Consider the following 19,114-nt stretch of genomic DNA (forward strand, 5'->3'; position numbering starts at 1 on the left):
ATGTGTCCTGCAAACTATATCCCTCAGTTGCTTGTGCAGAATTTCTTACTTACCACTATCACCCACAAAGATTCTCAACAAATGGAGTGATTGTCAACACACAACTTAAGTTGTGATCATGTTGTGTTTTCACAGTAGAGGTTTCAGAATACTACAGAACACCCATTTGCTGTCTGAGAATGTGACATCAGGTGTCAAGAACAAGCCTAATTCTACCAGCAAACATCGTAAAGTGGCCTTTCATGCAGTCAGGCAGCTTGTGTGTGGTCATGCCCACAGAATGCTGCACAGTAGTTGCAGCTGTGGTCATTTCACAGGCAAACTCCCCTCTGATGGGGTCTTAAATGCCTGTGGCAGAACTGTAGTAGTCTGTATATTGAGGATTTATGAGACGTATCTTCCAGCTACAATTTTTACAGGGCAACAGGTTCGAAGCAGCGGATTAATAGGGACAAACAATAAGGACATTGTGAAGGTTGGAAGGCATTCATTATGCAAGTCAAAGTAGGGTGTAACAGAACACATTCCCTTTATCATTTATTTGTGAAAATATTACACAGTTAACATCAATTTCACTTCTTCTTCTTCTTTGCTTCCTTGCCTGCCTTGCTTACATCATCTGGATTCTCAGCAGCATCCTTCAGCCGTTTAGCTCTTATACCCACCAAACGAGCATCAGCACGTGCCTAGAACACATGAGGTTTGTTCAAGTTTCTCTACTACGTGATGGCTATGCATTAAGTCAAAAGCAAAGCATCTGCTGTGTCATTAACATGGTACAATGTTACCAGCACACTTGACCACAGGCAAAACAAGACAAAACTATCTTTCAAAATATATGTGTAGACACAAACCTTGCGCAGAGCAGTAAAGGCAGAGAACTTTTTATCCTCTTCGGTAATAGTCCTTGCTTTAGGTTTCACAGATGGCTGCTTTATTGGCATCACTGTTGTTTTCAGTTGGCTAGCCACCTTCCTCTCCTCCTCCTGTTAAAGAATTAGAAGGAATTAAAACAAAATAAATTAAAAATTATGCCATTTGCAGATTAATACACAGGTATTCACAACAAAAAATGTTTCTCTAGTATCCCTATTTCCCCCAATATTATTCTTGTCTGTTAAGTGGATTAATACTAACAGACTGAAATAGGATGGAGACCTTCAGGGATAATCCTATTTTCATGTTGAATTTATCTTAAAGGTAAAATCAAATAATAGAAAATCCAGGATGGAATAATGACAATATTATGAAAAGGATACATTGCTAATCACCATTACATTCCGTAATGTGCATAGTGTACCTACTTGTACAAGACATGTAGGATAATACGTAAGATATTCGTTTTAGATTCTACTAGAAATGCAGGAGGCATTTTAGCGACCCTTTCACAATGTTTCTGCAGGTTTTCATTGACTTTAAACTGCAATAAATCAACAGAACAGTATTTGAACTGTATTAGGGAAGAGAGAAAATACAGATGGCAGAAAAATATACTGTTAGCTTGTTTATGTTTATAACGTTGGCCAGATACTAAAGTGCACTGTAGAAACAAACAGGAGAAAATAAGAGATAGTCAAAATTTTTAAATCACACATGTGGGGAAACTACTGACATGAAAACCAGTGGTCACTGCTGGACCAAGTACTTGCTGCAGCAGCTGCAACTTTACTTCTCACGATAAATTGGTATATATATGGAACATTGCCTTTTCCATGCAATATATACTAAGTCTTCCATAACTAACATTGCAACAGTAAAATTGCCATCACTATACTACCGCTATCAGCAGAAGCTGAAGAGTAGCCATAGTTTTTTTGAGTTCTGACAGTTATTTAAAATTGCAGTTATGTATACATCAGTAGCAGAATTTCTGCTGACAACACTAGTTTCTTACTGTTTTAATTTCTGAATCATGTACACATGGGTATACTTGGGTGAAAGCAAATTGCATTGTGCTACTGTAGTTTGAATAATGAATCAGCATCCTCAGCTTTGATGCTAATGTTTACAGACTGGTTGGACACAATTTTGCCTAACTATGAGCTTCAGTATTCCCTTAAACTCCATGGCTTGGCAATTTTGCATTAGTGCTACATTAAGGTCCATCTTCAGACTATAGCCTGGTTTGATGCAGCACTCTTCTCTGGGCTTTTCATTCATATAGGAATTAAGTACAGCAATGCACCTACTTCCATCTACTTTATTTAGCCCTTTAATTTTTTTACCCTCTCCTCTCATTTTACTTTCCCACCAAATTAACTAAGCCTCAAGGCCACAGGATGTCTCCTATTAAACTGTCCCTTCTCACCATATAGTTGCAGTAAAAATGGAAATGAGCATTTCACATCATTGGCCAGCAGAGCCCCTACGGGGCAGGTCCGGCTGCCTTGGTGCAGGTCTTATTACATTGCACACCACATTGGGCAACCTGCCCACCAGATGGGGATGAAATAATGAAGACAACACCCAGTCCCTGAGTGGAGGAAATCCCCATCCCTAACCCAGCCAGGAATCAAACCCAGGCCCCTTAGGAGGGCAGTTTGTCATGCTGACCATTCAGCTATCAGGGAGAACATAGTTGCGGTGATGAGTGGTCAATATGCATATAAACAAGACAAATGTTGCTAAGCTTTGACAACTAGTATATCTCTATTCGCAATTAAGTGCACGAGTTTGAAACACTGTGGAACCCTCACTATTTTAGGTAAAGAATGCTGGTTGAAACCCAAAATTGATAGTGATACCTGGGGAAAATTTTTAAGATAGGCTAAAGGTAGATAAAGGTTGTGTATCTGTCACAGTAGACAAGAAACTAGCTCACCAAGATAGAAACCGCATGTGATGCTGCTTGGGCAAAACTTAGTATCGTGGGTGGGCATAAAATTATGTTCAATTCTTTTACTGACCACCACTCACCTCGAGATGTAGCAGAAAACTTTACAGAAACCTAAGTTCAAAATATGTTTGACCTAAGAGCAACAGACAGACTTGATATTTGAGGATACTTACATAAAAATTTTATCAGTGGACATGAGGTATTTGCAGCAACAACGATTACCAACATACGAAGGGTAACTGAAAGACATTGGATTTATATTTTCAGTGCACTAGATACAGCAGCTGTAATGATTTATCTCGATGAGAAACTCCACTATCTTTAGCTCTTTAGAGAAACATATAGATGAACTGTGGCTCACATCTAGAACAGATGACCACACGTTAAACATGTACCCAGTACAATAGTTCATGATGGGAGGGACCCCACCATTGTATATGGTCACTGTAAAAAAACTTCTAAAGAAACACTACTGCATAACAGGTGTAAAACAATATACAAGACTAGAGACATGCCAAAGAAAATATGTTTGGCTCTCAACTGTACTCTCAATGAGTACCACAGCAAAATATTACCAAAGGATCTCCCACAAAACCCAAATAAATGATGGTCATACGTAAATGGTGTTTGTGATCCTGAAATTAGTGTCAACACTCAGAGATAAAAAGGATTGAAATTGAGGGTAGCAAAATGGAAACAAAAATGCTTAACTCCATTTTCAGACATTCCCTTACAATGAAAATCAGTGACTGGAACTGAGATGGCTGAAATCTAAAGCTCCAAAGCCTGATGGAATCCCTATTAGATTCTATACACAGTTTGCAGTGGAGTTAGCCTCAATTAACTATAATCTCCCACAGATCCCTAAAACGAAGTAGCAGGAAGAAAGCACACATCGCACGGTGGCACTGGCAGCAGCCCACTTACTCAGAGCTGTGTGGGTGCATGTCAGTACGGTGCAGAGAGTGTGTGTGTGTGTGTGTGTGTGTGTGTGTGTGTGTGTGTGTGTGTGTGTGTGTGTGTGTGCGCGCGCGCACAGTTTCACATGTGCTAATGGGGACTGTGTGTTGAAAATGGCTCGAAGAACACATTTTGATGACATTACGAGGGGTAGAATACTAGGGCGACAGGAGACTGGTCAAACACAGCAGGTTGTAGCACAGGCCCTCCATGGCCATAAAGTGTGATATCAAGTTTATGGCAACGATGCCAGCAGACAGAGAACATGTCCAGGCACTACAGTATGGGACGTCCACAGTGTACAACACCACAAGAAGACTGGTATCTCAACATCAGTGCCCACAGACAGCCACGGAGTGCTGCAGGTAGCCTTGCTCGAACCTTACTGCAGCCACTATAACAGTTGTCCCAGACACACAATTTACAGACAACTGAACAGACGTGGTTTACTCGCCCGGAGACCTGAAAGGTGCATTCTACTGACCCCGGGTCACAGGAGAGCCTGTAAAGCCCGGTGTCGAGAACACAGTACATGGTCATTCAAACAGTGGTCCCAGGGTATGTTCACAGACGAGTGCAGGTATAGTCTGAACAGTGATTCTTGTCGGGTTTTCATATGGTGTCAACCAGGAACCAGATACCAACTCCTTAAGGGCCTTGAAAGGGACCTGTATGGAGGTCATGGTTTGATGGTGTGGGGTGGGATTGACTGATGCATGTACACCCCTGCATGTCTCTGACAGAAGAACTGCAACAGGTCAGGTGTATCAGTCCGTCATTTTGCACCAGTATGTCCACCTTTTCAGGGTGGCAGTGGATCCCACGTTCATCCTGATGGATTTAATGCAAGGCCCCACCGAGCTGCCATCATGGAAGAGTACCTTGAAACAGAAGATATCAGGCAAATGGACTGGCCCTGCCGGCCGCAGTGGCCGTGCGGTTCTAGCACTGCAGCCCGGAACTGCGGGGCTGCTACGGTCGCAGGTTCGAATCCTGCCTCGGGCATGGATGTGTGTGATGTCCTTAGGTTAGTTAGGTTTAAGTAGTTCTAAGTTCTAGGGGACTGATGATCTAAGATGTTAAGTCCCATAGTGCTCAGAGCCATTTGAAATAGCCTGCCTGTTCTACAGACCAGAACCCCATCGAGCACATCTGGGACACTCTGTCAAAGCATCGCTGCACGTCTTCAGACCCCTGCGGCACTTCAGGGGTTCCGACAGGCACTGGTGCAAGGGTGGGAGGCTATACTCTATCAGCTGCTTGACCACCTGATCCATAGTATGCCAACCCGTTGTGTGGCCTGTGTACGTGTGCAAGAAACTGGCGTTTTGTAGCATATGTTTCGGGACGGTTTTCTCAACGTATCACCAATACCATGGACTTACAGATCTGAGTTGTGTGTGCTCCCTATGCATCTATGCTATTAGCACCAGTTTTGTGTAGTGCCACATTGTATGGTACCACATTCTGCAATTATCCTTAATTTATGAGCATGAGTTACAATCTTATGGGGGTCAAGGGAAATCTGTGACTGATGATTTTAGAGAACGATGATGAAGAATGTTATCTTGGATGGAGTGTCAACAAAAGCAGGTGTAACTTCATGGGTGCCTCAGGATGGTGTGTTGGGGGCTCTTGCTTTGCTATTCATGTTGTATATAATGACCTTGCACATGATGCAGTTATCTATAATGAGACTTCAGAGTGGCAGTAAGATGGAAAATACCCGAGTGTGTCAATGCACAGGGAAATGAACTGGAACTATCACACACGCTCAGTAATAGGTAAAGCATGTAATAGACAAGAGTCACTGGTAGAATAGCAAAAATCTTTCAGTTTACAAAGATTTCTTACGTACCACTTGGGTGATCCAGCCTCTAATGTTGCTGAAGTGTGTGGGACTCATACCAAACAGAACTAATAGGGGATACTGAATGCATACAGAGAACAGCACATGTTTGACCCATGGGAAAGTGCCACAAAGATAGTGAACTGACAGACAAGTAAGAGGCAAACTATCCCTAGAAAGTCTATTTACGAAGTTCCAAGAAATAGCATTAAATGAAGGCACTAGGAATATATTACAATCCAACATATTGCAAGACAAGATTACATTAACTACAGTGCATAGAGAAGTATTTAAGCATACTTCCCATACTTCATGAATAGAACAGGAAGAAACTCTAATATCTTGCAAATTGGGAAGTGCCCTCTGACAAGCACTTCACAATATGAACATATATACAGAATAGCTACATTCATGAAACTCCACTGCAGCCTCAGATAGTGTGGGCACACATTAACATTTGTTAGCCCAGAGGGACATCAGAAAGCTTGCTGTTTTTGTCTTGATTATGTCAATACTGAATACTTAATGCCTCAACCAAATTACTCAATCATGATATTATTTCACTTCGCCATTACTAAAACCACACAATGTTATGGTAAACAAATAAAATGATGGAGTAAAAATCATTACACTTAAAACTTTCAGCTCAGTTATGCATATATTATCAACCTAAATTAGGCACTACCTCACAATAAGCCAACTGAAGAGCTCTCACTACATACAGTAACACCAATCAGCTTATCCACAATCCTCCATTTCCACTAATGACTTCCCATTACTGTATTTATAACTTGAATTAAGTTATTCCATACAGCTCTTGCCTGTCAATCAATTCAGTACCTCTTCATTAATTATTTGGTCTCTCCATCCAATCTTTCACACTCTTCTGTTATCACCACATCCCAAATTCATCTATTCTCGAGTTGTCTGTACAATCTATCTTTCACATTTGACGTCTATATCAGGCTACACTCCAGACAGATACTTTCAAAAAATATTTCAAACCAAGGATTCTCAAAGAACTCATAAAAACCTTTGAACATTGCTGAAAAAGTCACCTTCTCAGCATCTGAAAACTGAACCCTACTGATCTCCACAAATCAAAACGACCAGGGTGCTCCAAACTCCGCAACAGGTAGGGTGACTTGGGGTTAATTTTTAGACAGGCAAATTTGGGGTCACTTTGGACCAAAATTTAATTCCATGGTGTTTACATTAGAAAATGTAGCATAAAAATGTCAATCTTTTTATTTCCAACTTCTGATTTAAATTTCCATTGTACCAGTGCACCAACAATAGTTAAATTACACAGAGTTACCAGCCTACAGCACACTCTCTTCAAGCAAAGAAAATTTCTAGATAGTGTGGCAAGGGAGGAAATTTTATAAATACCGAAGTTCCAGACAGCATATTGCTAGTGGTTCTACAAGACAATTTGCATTTATTTCACCCAAAAAGTGTCATAAAATGAAACACACACATCAAGATAGGTAAATCCTACTCAGAGGACCAACTATTAACAACATCTACAGAAGTGAGTGAAAATCGGAGCAAGCATCAGAAGCACTGCCAGGAAGTATTAACTACAGGATGTGTGTTACCTCAAAGGACAAGGAAGTCACAGCTGACCACCTGTTATACCATAAAATGACAGTGGAACTAGCAAACTCGCTGAAATGTGGCCAAGTGGCAATAGAAAAGTAAAGGACACTATGAAAGTGTATGGACTGAATAAAATGTTCATACTCCTTTTACCAATTACAGACCACAAGAGGGCTTGTTCCAAAGTGATGAAATACCACAATTTGATAGTGAAGAAAGCAGAGCCCTTACAGCAAGCCAGAAGACATTTCACAATTGATCCACATCATAACTTACAATTTTATGATTTGTTAACAGGCAAAAATGGCATGACTTGGTATAAAAGAGAATCAAAAATGAATTTACAATATTTATGCCAATTTTTGCTTAGAACCATCTAAAATAAAAGTGATGAAAGATGAAATGAGGATTTTGCGGTGGTTACAGGTTAGATATTGGTCACTAGAAGCTGTTACAAAATTCTCTTTTTTTAAAGCCAATCACGATAATGTTTATCAACCCTTTTCATGTCAAATCCACCAAATGTGAAACATCAATGCAATGTAAAAAGGATCAGAGTTCCTTAACTCTGAGCGGTTATGAAGGATATATCCATTCACACACTGCTAATTCACATTGGGTTGGACAGATATCCATTCACTGCATCCTGTGTCTAGCAGCTAGTGGCAAAGACAAGTTATCGGTCTGATGTATTAGATGGCAGCTCTCTTCATGCAATACAGTATATTCTGTGTAGTTACAACATTATCCATTTGAGCACATGACAGTATGTGCCCATTGTTGCAGGAGCAGTGTTTATTGCCGCTGTATTGAGTGATCTTCTGCAATGGCAAAAAGACTTAGTTTATCAGATTAGGAGATAGAGCAGCTGCTTTTAGAAAGTGACAATTTAAGTGACAGTTCTCAAAGTTTTCAAGATAAAAATGTAAAGGCTAGTCAAAGACGTTTTGATTCAGAAACTTTTGATGACAAGACACTACTGCAACATATGGTACCTAGTGCATTTGTGTATGATAGTTCAGGTATTGATCAATATTTTCTCAGTGATAATAGTGGTACAGTTGTGGCTCAAACAATATGACGTGATGTTTCGTGGATGATTCTTTGTGCAAAATAAAAACTGAATAGACAAACTTGTATTCACAACAGTTCTTATCTCAATTTAGCAGCACACACAGAGTTGACATAAGGCAGGATATTCCAAGTGATTTGTTGGAATACTCTTAGGCCTACTTCAATTCCTCCACTTTGCTGCCAGTACCACTGATGGTACCCTAGAACCTTTTGGAAGAAAAATATTCAAAATTCACATGATTATGGAGCATCTGCAGCATAAGTTTAGATCAGGATGCAAGCCAGAAAGGAACATCATTAAATTATTGTTGCTCTGGAATGGGCAGCTTGGTTAGAAGCAATTTTATTTCACCAAGGTGCAGCAGATTTGGCATCAAATTCAATGAACTGTGTGAATACAGCTGTGGGTATGTGTGGTTTACAGTGGAAAGAACACTATCTATGGTAGCCACTATCCAGAGGAAACAATTACCTCTACTAGTTTTGGAGCTTGCACATTACCTATTCTGGAAAAGCCACTGTTTTTATCTTGACAGTTGGTACACCAGTCCAGATTTTGTGACAATACAACAGGAAAAACTGCAGCAATTTCAGCAACTGATGGTTGGTTTGTGGGCGTTGAAGGGACTACAAAAGCCACCGGTCCCTCAGCAGCTTATGTCTACTGACTGTTCTGGACACTATCAGCTTCAGCTGACTAGGCCAAAACTGGTAATTTAAAATAAAATAACCATTACGACCTATACCGTTTTTCATTAGTTTTATAAAGCAGAATGAACTTCATGATTAGTCTGAGAACTGGCCAAATCTTCACCACAACAGGGCCATCAATTGGATACCCACCAAAAGCAACACACTTTACAGCCAGGCAATTTCCAGACCTCCTGACACCCACAAAGAACTGAAATTTAAGAAGACATGAGAAAAGGTCTTCACAAAGAGACTTCATACAGGCACAAAGTTCGTGAAGTTTCCTTGAGGGCAGCACCTTGTTTTAAAATGTTTTATGTTGGAAAGTTGATTTTCGTTAACTTCGGCAATATATTTTATCCACTCCCACCCAATATTAATTTACATTCGATAACAAAAATAGGAGGGAAAACTTTTGTGAGAGGTGTACAGCACTGGCACACATTACCCACTTAAAAAAAATAATGGATAGAAAAATATAGCAGAAATACTATTTCGGTTATAAAGATTTCTATCTTCTAATGCCTAATGTTTCATAATTGTCTAAAAATACCCAAATACAACCCATGTTGCAGGCAGGCACAATTAAAAGACACTTACATAAAACTTTTGGCCACAGCCTTCATCAGAAGAAAAACCACCATTCATTCATATAACATGACAAGATTACAGCATATTAAGAAAAAGACGACAGATGAAATAAACGGGATGTTGGGAAACTGAAGAATGAAACTTAAAGGAATAGTTCAAATGACTGAGCACTATGGGACTTAACATCTGAGGTCATCAGTCCACTAGAACTTAGAACTACTTAAACCAAAAAAGCCTAAGAGCATCACACACATCCACACCTGAGGCAGGACACAAACCTGCAACCATAGCGGTCACACGGTTCCAGACTGCAGCACCTACAACTGCTCAGAAAAAGGAATAGTTCGAGTCTCGGTCCAGCACCCAGTTTTAATTTGCCAGGAAGCTTCAAATAGTTACTATGTCTAAAATAAATTGGAACATGTAAGGGGAAGTGCAGAAGTCTATGAAGAGTGGAATATTGTTAGAAATACAATGTTGGAAGGAGTAAAGACAGAAACTGTCGAAGTGGAAAGTACAAGGAATAACAACGAGCATGTTGGGTAAAATTGATAAGCACAGGAAATAAAAAATGACAGAAATTTTACTTACAACAGCATCAGTGTAGTGTTCTAATGTTGGCAACATGAAATCTGTGCAAGGACACTATGTGGATCAATGTTTTCTAGTATAATCAATGTGCAAGTATTATGAACACACATTAATCCATCTACCTTCTCATCCAAGTTAATTAAAAAGCATGGATCCACTTTGTGTGCTTGTGCAGATCAATTGCACTTTGGTAACAGTAACACAGTACACTGCTGCTGCTGCAAGTAAAATTTAACTAAACCGATGATTCTGAAGAAGCCAGAAGACAGTACAGAAAGTTGAACAGCAAACTAAGAACTGACCAAGCTAAAAAGGACTGGGTGAGGAAACTAAAAAAAAAGGAAAATTGGAAGAGATGTACAGAAAACCAATTTTTTTAAGTGAGAGAGAAGCTATGAAAATAAACAAGGAATGTTAAACACAGGAAGAAGAAAATATAAACAGAAGATAATGTTTGGATGGATTACGTGGAAAAGTTATAAAGTGCCCAGATGGATAACACCTGACAGATTTTAAAATAAAGGGAGACTGAATGAAGACGACTAAGGTCTTAAGATACTGAAACGAATTTGGGAACAATTCAGGAGCTCCAGGAAAAGAAAGCATTAATCTCTGACAATACAATCTGAGGTACTAAAAGTCTCAAGATCCTAATGCAATAGCCAGATTGAGGAAGGAAACAATTTATAGCAAATTAAGTTAAGTTCCAAGATCTACCTAAAAGGCCACTATACTACCTAGACCTAAAAAGAGCACTGCAAAAGAATGCAAAGACTATAGGACAATTAGTTTTGTCAGTCATAACACAAAGTCTATATAGGGTGATACTAAGGAGAAGTTAAAAGAAAATAGAGGAAAACTTAGGGAAGACCTGTTCCATTCAAGTTCAGAAAGATCAAACAAGAGGTACTACAAGTTGCCTGAGAATGATTTGAGACAGTTGGAAATGAAAAATTATTTTATCACCTGGGGAAGGAATTTGGTATCCACTAGAGCACACCACTGAGAATTTCAGAATGTTTGTCTAGACTGGAAAGATAAATTGTTGATAAAGGAGATGTACACAAAGCAGAAACTGACAGTAGCAAATAAGGAAGCAGAAGAGATGAGCAATGGAAAGTGTGTCAGGCAAGAATGCTCATTATCACTGAAGCTGTTCAAGCAATATGATAGTGAACAACTGGTAGGTAAGATCAGAAAGGTTGGAAGAGGCATTTTAATGGGAGGAGGATGGATAAAGACTAACATACAATGAAGCAGTACTGGAAGAATCAGCAGATGGACAAAAGCAAATGTTTAAGAAAGACAGGAAGATTAGTACAGCAACTTAAACATACTACCGAGAAGGACATTAAGAGATTGAGCACAAGCCAAGAATGATAGTTGAGTAACCACTCATCCCCTTCAAAAGAATTATTTACTACGAGTGATTTAGAGAAATTGCACAAAATCGAAATCAGGAAGGTTGGACAGAAAATTTGAAATATTGGCCTCCCAAATGTGAGTCCATGTCACTGCCTTACTCAGTCAGATGCTCAAAAGCATTGCATAATGGGATGATGACTATTGAATGAAAAGGAAACAAACGTCCTGAGCATAAGCAAGAGAGAAATGTCCACTCTTACATGAAAAAACCTTTCTTGTATCTGGAAGCTGTACAGGAGAACTCAGGAGGACGATGATGATATCCACAGAAAAGTGCATTTGAGTGAAGGAGTTACTAACCAATTCCAATGGAACAGAGGAAAAGATTTGCTAATTATTATGCCTGGAGTGTAGTGTTTTACTGCAGTGAAGGATAAAGAGTATTTGATACTAGTCAATGGCTTTGACTAAAATCATAGGGAACACATCAAATGTAGTAAACATGGCAACTGCAGTGTAGCAGGTTTTTCAAATGGGCTAAGTTACACATAGGTTGTCACAACCAGGACCTTTGCTTCCACAAAAACATGCACCAAAAGGCATGACAGTAGCCATTAACATTTGTCACTGGTCAAGCTGACAACTAGTAATCAATATTCCTCTTGACCCATATGAATCAACCAGTTTTAAAAGAAAGGTATCTAGACACTTTTGAAAAAGTGGCGAAGAATGCATAAGGTGCAGTGGAGTGACAGAATTAAGATTAATGAATAAAATGGGGCTGAAATAAGATTGTAAGTGACCAGAAAGAGGAAAAATCTTCGCCAGGACACATACTGTGTAGAAACTGTAAGCAACAAAGAATTATAGAGGAAAAGTGGGAGGAACGAGAGGAAGGGGTGTGAAAAGTATCTGAAGGGACAAAATTAGAAATGGGCAAAAATACAAATATTTGATGCTATGAATAGGGCACAACAGACAGCCACCAGTTCAACTTTATCATAAGACACACCACAGAACCATCCTAGATATTTAATTTATGAAGCAAGGCATTTTATACTGCATTTATATATTAAACAGCTTTTCTACAACTTTGTTGAACATGTTTCAAGCTATAAAACCAACAGCTGTAACACTTATTCCTTCCACATGTGAAACTTTTCAACTAACAACCAACGGAATTGAACTGTAGAACATTTTTACGAAACTAGCACAACTGAAAGGTTCCACATCGAACATGTCCCAGCCATGTAAAAACAAAGCTCTCAACTCTTAACATTAAGTGATTAAACTATGTAAAAATGCTAAGAACGGAAATTAACATACCGTGGCTTCACCCTTCCTTAGTCGCTTATTTTCATGAACAGGGAATAGTATGAGTTTAGATCGGTACTCCTTCAGACGCTGAACGTTCTGCTGCAAGGATTCCACTGACTTGTTCCTACGACGATGATCAACAGCAATTCCAATCGATCTTGCAAAATTTGCATTTAGTCCAGCACCCTGAAATAGAAAGATGTAACTAAGTAAAGAAACCACAATAGGTAGCACAGCAGTACCTGCTGATAAAATTAAACCTTACAGTTTGCTGAAATATCCCTGCATCTGATCATGAGAGCATTCATAATGCCACAATAGTTCATAAAAAAGTACTTTCACACCTCAAAATATCACTCTATTCATTCCACAGAACTAAAAATAAACAATTTCCACTAACAGATGTTAATATACACCAAATGTACATATGATCCTATAGTTTGTTTTTAAATATTTTCCTATGTAATCACCAGCTCTCCAGAGCCAGCATACATTAATCTCAAACGCCAGCACTACTTACAAGACAAGTTTCAGCAAGAAACAAAATAGAGGCTACCTAAACAGCCGACTACACGAAACAAGTCTTGTAATCCGCATCTTCTTGAACGTGTTTTCGGTTAATGAGTACGAGCTATAATTTAACGGAAATAGTACTGCTGCAACATAATCCTTCAAAATACCAGAAACCATAGCTACAAAGAAAACTCACATCTAAATAACTACATCACATGTTCATACATCACGTAACATTACATAAACCACATGGTCATATTACACCTACCTTTATTTCTTCCAATGTGAAACCACGACCTGCACGTAATTTAGTATGATACCTAAACGTAGGACATCGCACAACGGGTCTCAAAGGACCGGCTGCTGGCCTTGGAGCAATAGCCTTTGCTTTCTTAATTCTGTTTTGTCTTCGCCTAATTTTTCTTGCTGGTTGGTTGAACCAAGTTTTCACAAATCGCTGCCAATCCTTATGAAAATGCCCATTAGGGATCATATTATTCCTTTTGGGCGCCATCCTGGCACTGAAAGACAGAGGTTAAGTCTCGTTACAGTGGATTAACAAATTTTAACACTGAACTTAATAACATGCTTGTTCTATCTAGAAAGCGATGAAAGAATATACTATATGAATTATTACTGCACTTAAATATCGTCGAAAAAAACCGATGGCATGCGATACAACTTACCACTATTATGCTCACGTCTTCTCCTAACTACTCTCAGCCGACACGAGGAAAGAACACTTTGTCAAAGATCTTAGAAAAGACTGTGTTAGTATCTTTGGCAGTAGGAAAGTTTTCAAATAATATGTAGTTTCTTTATATTCGTTAACCCTGGATAGGGAATATAACTATAACCTGCAAAATATTTCTCTTTATTTTTCAAGTTGCTGACGTAGATATGTTGACGAACTTGATAAATTTGATTTCATCTATGGCTGCCATCAACAGGATCTTTGGCGAACCAGGTGCTTCGTTCCCAATAGTTTACAAAACAAAAACATTAGGGATATGGGAGTGTTGGGATGAAGCAATAGCAAATGAGAAGAAGAAATAGACCGAAAGACGCAATACGCCACAATGTGCGATCACGCATATGACAGATGTTTGTAGTACAACATTTAAAATATAACGCTAGGCCGTGTTGTTCAAAAACTCGTAAGAAAACAAGACTTCAGAATGGTACCTATGCCGGCGAGTATTTCGAAAGCTTTTTCAAATAGTCTTCTCGAGAAACTTTCAAAGTATGGGAAGAACAGCAGGTGTATATTTAGTGGAATTAAGAGATGGGTAAGTGTAAGTATAAAATAGAGACACCCCGTTTTTTGAATCAGGAGTACATTATGGATGAATTTAGGAAATTTGTAGTGTTTCCAGCAACGAAATTATAGGTCGATAAATTTCGGAGAAATAATCGTCCTCTTGCTGCATCGCAGTTAACTACTTACCCCCAATTGACTTCCAGCTTGAGTTTTTTTCCCAAAAAATATAGCATTCAACTCTTAATGAGCGACAGATCGAATACTTAAGGTTTGAACTGTAATGAAGCAATTAAAATAAACGCCAAATTTGATTTTCCATGCGCGATGTTTTAGGATAATGCTTCAGTGTCTGTGTTAGATACTAGTAGGCCAGTGTTTCCACTGGTTAAAATAAAATATTCCTGTAAACGTCATGGTCTCCATAAAACAAAGAGAGCAACACTTTGTATTGTATGCATGGCAAAATTTTCTTTGCAGAACAAAAAGGTGCCTGCCCTGTGGAGCTGTCATTATGAAACATTAGGGAACCAAATACCGATTTCTTTTTCTTTCCATCTTTCAACACCTTTTGTTTGATTACTCCTTGTACTGATTTAGAATCTATAGGTTGTTTTTCGTATATGATCCAGAGGTTACAAGGGAAATGCATCCAGCATCACCAGTTTAATGTTGTATTTGTGTAGAGGGTAATCAAACATGTTAACTGGTTCATAAAGTTTTTGCTATCTAATCATTTTCTTCTGATAACTTGCAGAGCAAGCTGGTGTAGCATTAAGACACACCTTTTATTGGGTAATATGCTAGTTCAAATCCCCACTGGACATAAATTTCTCAGAACTGCATGTGGCAAATGATGGAATCGTTCTCCTTTGCCGTGGAAGAAACCCTCTTCTCTGGCACCTGGTGGGCATCAGGCTCCCTGCCCCCCATCCTTACTGGCGAAGGACACTGACTCTGCACAATGGCTGATTATGGACTAGTTGACGTCCATCAAGCCTCTTGTACTACTCTCCTCCAATGGAACTGTACTGGTTACTAATGTCACCTTCTAGACTTGCAGTCTCTTCTTTCTTTCTACTATGCAGCTTGTTTTGTATTGTAGAAATCACATTTTCTGCATACTCAATTGTTGGCCCTTCATGTTTTTAAGCTTTTTGCCAGAACCGGGTCGGCCATTGGTGAGTTGCTATTGCTGTCTGTACATTGTTCCACATGGACATTGTTAGATCCTGGGTTCCTCCTCGTACTGCACTGGAGCAGTGGTGCTTTGGATCCATTTAGACTCTGTGGCTTTATCTTACCCCAGAGACTACCCTTCTTGCCACCCTTCTACAGCCCCCTTCACCCTTCGTTCTCCGTGGGGATTATAATGCCCATAACCCTCTGTGTGGTGGTTCTGTGACCGCTGACCAGGGCAGGATTGTTGAAGACATGTTGGCTGATCTTGATCTCTGCTTCCTCAACACTGGTGCCCCTACTCACTTTAGTGTGGCAAATGAGACTTTCTTGTCCGCTGATCTTTCCATCTGTAGCCCTAGATTTCTCCCCTCAATTCAATGGGGGGCTCATGACAATTTGTGCAACAGCGATCATTTTGTTATCGTTGTATCCTTTCTCCAGAATCACTCATCTGGACACCCTCCCAAATGAGCTTTAACTAATGTGGATTGAGATGCCTTTTCCTCGGCTGTCATAGTAACTGCTCCTCCACACAGTGGTGTTGATGAGTTTGTACAGAGTTTGAGCAATGCCATCATATTGGCAGCAGCTTCGGCAATTCCTTCTTTATCAGGTTCTCCCCAGTGGAAGACTGTCCATTAGTGGACCCTTGAAATTGTTGGGGTTATTAAAGACCACCACAGTGCTCTTCAGTGTTACCAATGGCATCCATCCCTCTACCACCTCCTGGTATTTAAATGCCTTTGTCGCTGGGCCTGCTATCTTCTTAAACATCAGAAACAGATTGTTGAGAATGATATGTTGCTGCCCTAGGGCTGCATACTCCCTCTTCCCAGGTATGGGCAAAGATCAGGTGTAATTTTGGCCATTGACCTCCTATAGGTGTCCTGGACATTTCCCTGAATGATGTTACCCTCACCAGTGTGGGCTCTATCGCTGAGCATTTTGCCCAGGTCTTAGTGTCTACTCACTATCCACCTATATTCTGTCTTCTCAAACTCTATGTGGAACGACTTTCTTTTTAGAATGAGATTTTCACTCTGCAGCGGAGTGTGCGCTGATATGAAACTTCCTGGCAGATCAAAACTGCTCTCCTGCGAACCTTGCAGAACCAGCACTTCTGAAAGAGTGCTAGTTCTGCAAGGTTGGCGGAAGAGCTTCTGTAAAGTTTGGAAGGTAGGAGACGAGATACTGGCAGAAGTAAAGCTGTGAGGATGGGGCATGAGTTGTGCTCGGGTAGCTCAGTTGGTAGAGCACTTGCCCACGAAAGGCAAAGATCCTGAGTTCGAGTCTCGGTCCGGCACACAGTTTTGATCTACCAGGAAGACTTCCTTTCTGTTTTGTTCATCCATTCCCCGCAGCATGTTTAGTGAGTGCTAATTCACAAGTGCCCTTGCATTTTGCCCCGACATGCTCCTGGACCAGGCTGGGTGCTCAACCAAATGCTTCAGCACTTATTGGTGGCTAGCCACCATCATATACTTGCCCTTTTTAACCACCTCTGGTGCAAGTAGAATTCCCTTCGTGGTGGCAAGAAAGTATCATTATCACAGTTTTTAAATCATACAAACTGCCTCCTCAACTCAACAGTTATCCTCCAGTCAGTTTAACCAATGTCCTCTGCAAGTTACTTGAATGGATGGTGAGCCAAAGACTCACAGGACCTTTTGGCTTTGACCCAGGGCAGTTTTTGCCAAGGCCACTCTGCTGCAGATAATTAAGTCCACCTTGAATCTGCTATCTGAATGGCTTTTGCCCAGCATCAACACCTTGTTGGGTCTTCTTCAATATGCATAAAACGTATAGTACCAAGTGGTGCCACCACATCCTCACCACCTTACATGAGTGGGGCATCAAGGCCCACTCCCAATTTTTATCTGTAACCTCCATGTTGCACTTATCAGGTACAGGTTTGTGATTCCTGTAGCACAACCCCCCTCCCTCCCCCCCCCCCCCCCCCAAATGCAGGAGAATGTAGTTCTGCAGGGTTCTGTTTGGAGTGTCCCTCTCCTTTTAGTGGCTAACAGTGGTCTGGTGGCAGCTGCAAAGCCTATGGTGTCCCCCTCCTCGTTTGCTGCTGATTTCTGCATTTAGTTTTGTTCATCCACGATGGGCATTGCTGAACACATATTGCAGGGAGCAATACACCAAGTGCAGTTTTGCACTATCACTCATGGCTTCCATTTTATGGCTGCCAAAACCTGCGTTACATATTTCTGTCGTTTCTGTACAGTCTACATCTATCTACATCTACATACACACTCCGCAATCCACCATACGGTATGGGGTGGAGGGTACCTCGTACCTGAACTAGCATATTCTATCCCTGTCCCCATCTGGATCTGTATCTTGAAGGCCAGTCCATCAGTGTGGTTGACACTCATCATTTTATGGGATTATCTTTGGTGCCTGATTGACATGGCTTGCCACCCTTCATCAACTAAAGCAGACATGTTGGTCACACTTGAGTGCACTTCAATGCTTCAGCAACACCAACTGGTTGTGGATCGCTCTGCTCGCATACGGCTTTACACAGCATTGGTTCAGCTGATCTAGGCTACTGGAGTCTTGAATGTGGCTCGGTATCGCCTTTGACGTTACAGGTTCAAGAACCAATACATTATTGTGCTGTATGACTGGCAAATGGTGCCCTTTGGACTAGCTCTGTGATCGGTTTCCTTGGGAAGGCAGATGTCAACATAAGGTGGATATTTTGTCTTCAGTTATGTGAAGATAGACTTTCAAGAAATGTATCAATGAACAGAACACTGTTTGACTCGTATTTGAGGGTCTTTTGAAAGCTTCTGAAATTGGCATCAGGTTGTTGATTCTTTACTGCAATATCACTCCTATTGATGTGTAAGAAATTCAAAGTGCAAGACGCTTTGATGTTCTTGATTGCCCTCCAAATAACACATTTCGTGGGACTGCCCTAATCTAGCTGCCCTGCGGCGGACACTCAATCTTTCTGACTATGTAGCCCTGCTGTTAGTGGATAATGCCTCCGTAGCTGAGCTTGTTTTAAAATTTATTCATGAAGGGGTTTTTTACCAATCTCTCACAGGGAAGTCATGTCAGCCTTGTTGGCCCTTTGATGGGTTGGCAGGAGAGACTGTTGCTTCCTCCGCCCTGACAAGGCTGTCTCGGTTTGGTGGTCTGCCCCAGCCCTTGCCCTACCCACTCTTTTGCTCTTCATCACCCTTCTCGCATGTTATGTTTGACTTAGTGTTTTTCCACTGCTTCCCTGTGCCTCTCTCATCCTGTCTGTGTCATTGTCATTCTTTTC

At 40.4% G+C, this 19,114-nt stretch overlaps 2 protein-coding genes across 2 annotated transcripts in view; one reads left to right on the top strand and one right to left on the bottom strand.

The window, feature by feature from the left end:
- Positions 1-512: 512 nt before the first annotated feature.
- Positions 513-14,172, bottom strand: LOC126272652 (60S ribosomal protein L13). The gene is made up of 5 exons (XM_049975656.1): positions 14,075-14,172; positions 13,657-13,909; positions 12,885-13,061; positions 855-986; positions 513-686 (listed from the first exon to the last, which is right to left on the bottom strand). The coding sequence occupies exons 2-5, from the start codon at positions 13,900-13,902 to the stop codon at positions 573-575; spliced, it is 669 nt and encodes a 222-aa protein (XP_049831613.1). The 5' UTR covers positions 13,903-13,909; positions 14,075-14,172; the 3' UTR covers positions 513-572.
- Positions 14,173-14,332: 160 nt separating this feature from the next.
- The window catches only part of LOC126272651 (leucine--tRNA ligase, mitochondrial), a 125,299-nt gene continuing 120,517 nt past the window's right edge, over positions 14,333-19,114 (top strand). Inside the window, exon 1 of the mRNA XM_049975655.1 lies at positions 14,333-14,677. Coding sequence (XP_049831612.1) covers positions 14,567-14,677 — 111 coding nt within the window. The 5' untranslated portion in view covers positions 14,333-14,566. The remainder of the gene's footprint in view (positions 14,678-19,114) is intronic.

Source organism: Schistocerca gregaria, chromosome 5 (genome assembly GCF_023897955.1).
Source record: "Schistocerca gregaria isolate iqSchGreg1 chromosome 5, iqSchGreg1.2, whole genome shotgun sequence".
NCBI classification, from domain to species: Eukaryota; Metazoa; Arthropoda; class Insecta; order Orthoptera; family Acrididae; genus Schistocerca; species Schistocerca gregaria.

Excerpts from the sequence above, each read along its gene's own strand:
- LOC126272652 (XM_049975656.1), bottom strand. The coding sequence starts at position 13,902 with ATGGCGCCCAAAAGGAATAATATGATCCCTAATGGGCATTTTCATAAG. Across the intron at positions 987-12,884 it reads TAAGGAAGGGTGAAGCCACG|GAGGAGGAGAGGAAGGTGGC; the intron begins GTATGTTAATTT and ends ATTCTTTAACAG. Across the intron at positions 687-854 it reads CCTTTACTGCTCTGCGCAAG|GCACGTGCTGATGCTCGTTT; the intron begins GTTTGTGTCTAC and ends CATGTGTTCTAG.